A 3,519-nucleotide genomic window follows, 5' to 3' on the forward strand; every position below is an offset into this window, starting at 1 on the left:
AGCATGCAGAAGAGTGCAAATTAATCTCTTCTTATCTCCTTGTACAAACTCAAGTGCAAGTGGATTAAAGACCTCCACATATAACCAGGTACACTGAAACTATTAGAAGAGAAAGTGGGGAGGAGCTCAGAATACATAGGAACAGAGGAATATTTCCTGAACATAACACCAATGTCTTATGTTCTATGATCAAGAATTGACAAATGGAAAGTCATGAAATTGCAAAGTCTCTGTAAGGCTAATTACACGGTCAAAAAGACAAAACAGCAGCCAATAGATTGGGAAAGAATCTTTACCAATCCTATATTTGATAGAGGGCTAATATCCAACATACACAAAGAACTCAAGAAGTTAGTCTCTGGGCGTCGGAGCCGCGGGAGGTCAGCAGGAATTTGATACTGGGGCATGAGTATTAAGCTGTCCTGCTCTAGGCTGTGTTAACTAGCAGGAACCCTCACCGGAAGAGCAATGGCTGCAGCGGCGGCGGTGGCGGCGGCGGCGGCGGCGGCGGCGGCAGCGGCGGCTTCTCACCTGAACCTGGATGCCCTCCGGGAAGTGCTAGAATGTCCCATCTGTATGGAGTCCTTCACCGAAGAGCAACTGCGGCCCAAGCTGCTGCACTGTGGCCATACCATCTGCCGCCAGTGTCTGGAGAAGCTCCTGGCCAGTAGCATCAATGGTGTCCGCTGTCCCTTTTGCAGCAAGATTACTCGCATCACCAGCCTGAGCCAGCTGACCGACAACCTGACGGTGCTGAAGATCATTGACACGGCCGGGCTCAGTGAGGCTGTTGGGCTGCTCATGTGCCGAGCCTGTGGCCGGCGGCTGCCTCGGCAGTTCTGCCGAACCTGTGGTTTGGTGTTGTGTGAGCCCTGCCGGGAAGCGGATCACCAGCCTCCTGGCCACTGCACCCTCCCGGTCAAGGAGGCGGCGGAGGAACGGATGAGGGACTTCGGGGAGAAGTTGACTTGCCTAAGGGAACTTACTGGAGAGCTGCAAAGGAGGAAGGCAGCTTTGGAGGGGGTCTCCAGGGATCTTCAGGCAAGGTACAAGGCTGTTCTCCAAGAATATGGTCACGAGGAGCGCAGGGTCCAGGAAGAGCTAGCCCGCTCTCGAAAGTTCTTCACAGGCTCCTTGGCTGAGGTTGAGAAGTCCAACAGCCAACTGGTAGAGGAACAGAGCTACCTACTCAACATTGCGGAGGTGCAGGCCGTGTCTCGCTGTGACTACTTTCTAGCCAAGATCAAGCAAGCTCCTGGAGGAGACAGCAGGCGAGGAGGAGCCAGAGTTCACTGCCAACCTACCCCGGGAGCTTACCCTGCAAGACGTAGAGCTCCTAAAAGTAGGGCATGTTGGTCCTCTGCAAATCGGCCAGGCTGTTAAGAAGCCCCGGACAGTTAATATGGAAGATTCCTGGGCCTCGGAGGAGGGAGCAGCGTCTTCTGCCTCGGCCTCTGTCACCTTTAGAGAGATGGACATGAGCCCCGAGGAAGTCGTTCCCAGCCCTAGGGCTTCCCCTGCGAAGCTGCGGGGCTCTGAGGCAGCCTCCGGGATCCAGCAGTGTCTCTTCCTGAAGAAGATGGGGGCGAAGGGCAGCACTCCAGGCATGTTCAATCTCCCAGTCAGTCTCTACGTGACCAGTCAGAGTGAGGTGCTGGTTGCCGACCGTGGCAACTTCTGCATCCAAGTGTTCCGGAAGGAGATCCGCCGCAGCCCCAGCGGCATCGACAGCTTTGTGCTGAGCTTCCTCGGAGCCGACTTGCCCAATCTCACTCCCCTCTCAGTGGCCATGAACTGCCATGGGCTGATCGGCGTCACCGACAGCTACGACAACTCCCTCAAAGTCTACACCTTGGATGGCCACTGTGTGGCCTGTCACAGGAGCCAGCTGAGCAAGCCGTGGGGCATCACAGCCCTCCCGTCCGGCCAGTTCGTGGTGACTGACGTGGAAGGCGGGAAGCTCTGGTGTTTCACGGTGGACCGCGGAGCCGGAGTCGTCAAGTACAGCTGCCTCTGCAGTGCAGTGAGGCCCAAGTTTGTCACCTGTGATGCCGAAGGCACAGTCTACTTCACCCAAGGCTTAGGGCTCAATGTGGAAAACCGACAAAATGAACACCACCTGGAGGGCGGCTTCTCCATCGGCTCCGTGGGCCCCAACGGGCAGCTGGGCCCGCAGATCAGCCACTTCTTCTTTGAGAACAAAGATTTCCGCTGCATCGCTGGCATGTGTGTGGATGCCCGGGGTGACCTCATTGTGGCCGACAGCAGCCGCAAGGAAATCCTCCATTTCCCCAAGGGCGGTGGCTACAGTGTCCTCATTCTCGAGGGCCTGACCTGCCCAGTGGGTATCGCCCTCACACCCAAGGGGCAGCTGCTGGTCTTGGACTGTTGGGATCATTGTGTCAAGATCTACAGCTACCATCTGAGAAGATATTCCACCCCTTAAAAGATGAGAGATACCCGTTTCTTCTTTCCCCCAACCTCATTTCCTTCCCTTTCCTTCCTTCCCTGTTGATGGTGCCGTAGAGTAGGTGTGGCCTGATTCTAGTAGGGTCGCTTTAGAATCGTAGAAGCTCTGGTTTTCAGTGATTTCGTTTGTTAGTCCCCTCTTCCCGCTCCCCCTTCCCCTTCTCTTCTGAATTTAGAGCATAGCGCTTGAACAGGTACTTTATCCCAAGTAGAATAGATGATGCTCTTAGCAAAAGTTGCTTAGAAGTTAGGCACTTCCAAGGCTTTAGTAGAGAGAACCACTTTAGCCCCTTTGCCCCTGTGTTTGAAACTTGTATTGGTATTGAATTGTCATTGGTCTTTCCCTCTGGACTCTGAGGTCCCTAGTCTACTGTCCCTTTCCTGTTACGGTGCGCTTCATCTGTGGCTTTAACTCTGGCTGCATTCTGTGTGCATGCTCTGGTGGGATCTGCCCGACCCTTCAGTGATACTATATCTCCGTAGCATGGTGTCTCCTTTGATCACCTTTACCAGTGTAAGAGTGCATTCTTAAGTGCCACCTAAGGTGACATAGTCCCTTTGGGAAGCAGGACCTCCTGACCGGGGAACTTCTGCCAACATGGATTGTCTTCTCCTTGCAGACGTGCCAGAGAATGGTTCGACTGACCCTAGTCGGATGGTGTTGAACACTTCAGTGTAGAAATCACTATAGGTTAGAATTATGCCGTAGCCAAGGCAGATGGGAACATACAGAAGATGCTAACATATCCAGCAAACCTGGGATACTTTCTAGAGCTCAAAGCATTTCATACTGTTTCCACTGACCTGTGCTTAGGGCTGTTGGAAGAATCGTATAATGTGGGCTTCAGCCAACAATGTGGGGGGAAGGTCGACACATCCATCCATTTTCATTACTGAGGAACAAACCATTAGGTAGCTAACTCTGTATTTTCTTCAAGTGAGTGCGTATCGTTTGACCTTGAGATTTATTTCTGTTCTATCAAGCATTAAACTAATAAAACTAGTTACTTTCTTCAAAAAAAAAAAAAAAAGAAGTTAGTCTCTGGAGAA

General features: G+C 52.5%; 1 protein-coding gene across 1 annotated transcript; it reads left to right on the plus strand.

The window, feature by feature from the left end:
- Nucleotides 1-468: 468 nt before the first annotated feature.
- Nucleotides 469-2,557, plus strand: LOC308426326 (E3 ubiquitin-protein ligase TRIM32-like; the record flags this gene model as incomplete). Its single annotated transcript, XM_080924055.1, is given in 2 exon segments — nucleotides 469-1,250; nucleotides 1,252-2,557. Coding segments are annotated over 2 exon segments (1,977 nt in total). The 3' UTR covers nucleotides 2,447-2,557.
- Nucleotides 2,558-3,519: the final 962 nt, after the last annotated feature.

This window comes from Micromys minutus (genome assembly GCF_963924665.1).
Source record: "Micromys minutus genome assembly, chromosome: 10".
Lineage (NCBI taxonomy): Eukaryota > Metazoa > Chordata > Mammalia > Rodentia > Muridae > Micromys > Micromys minutus.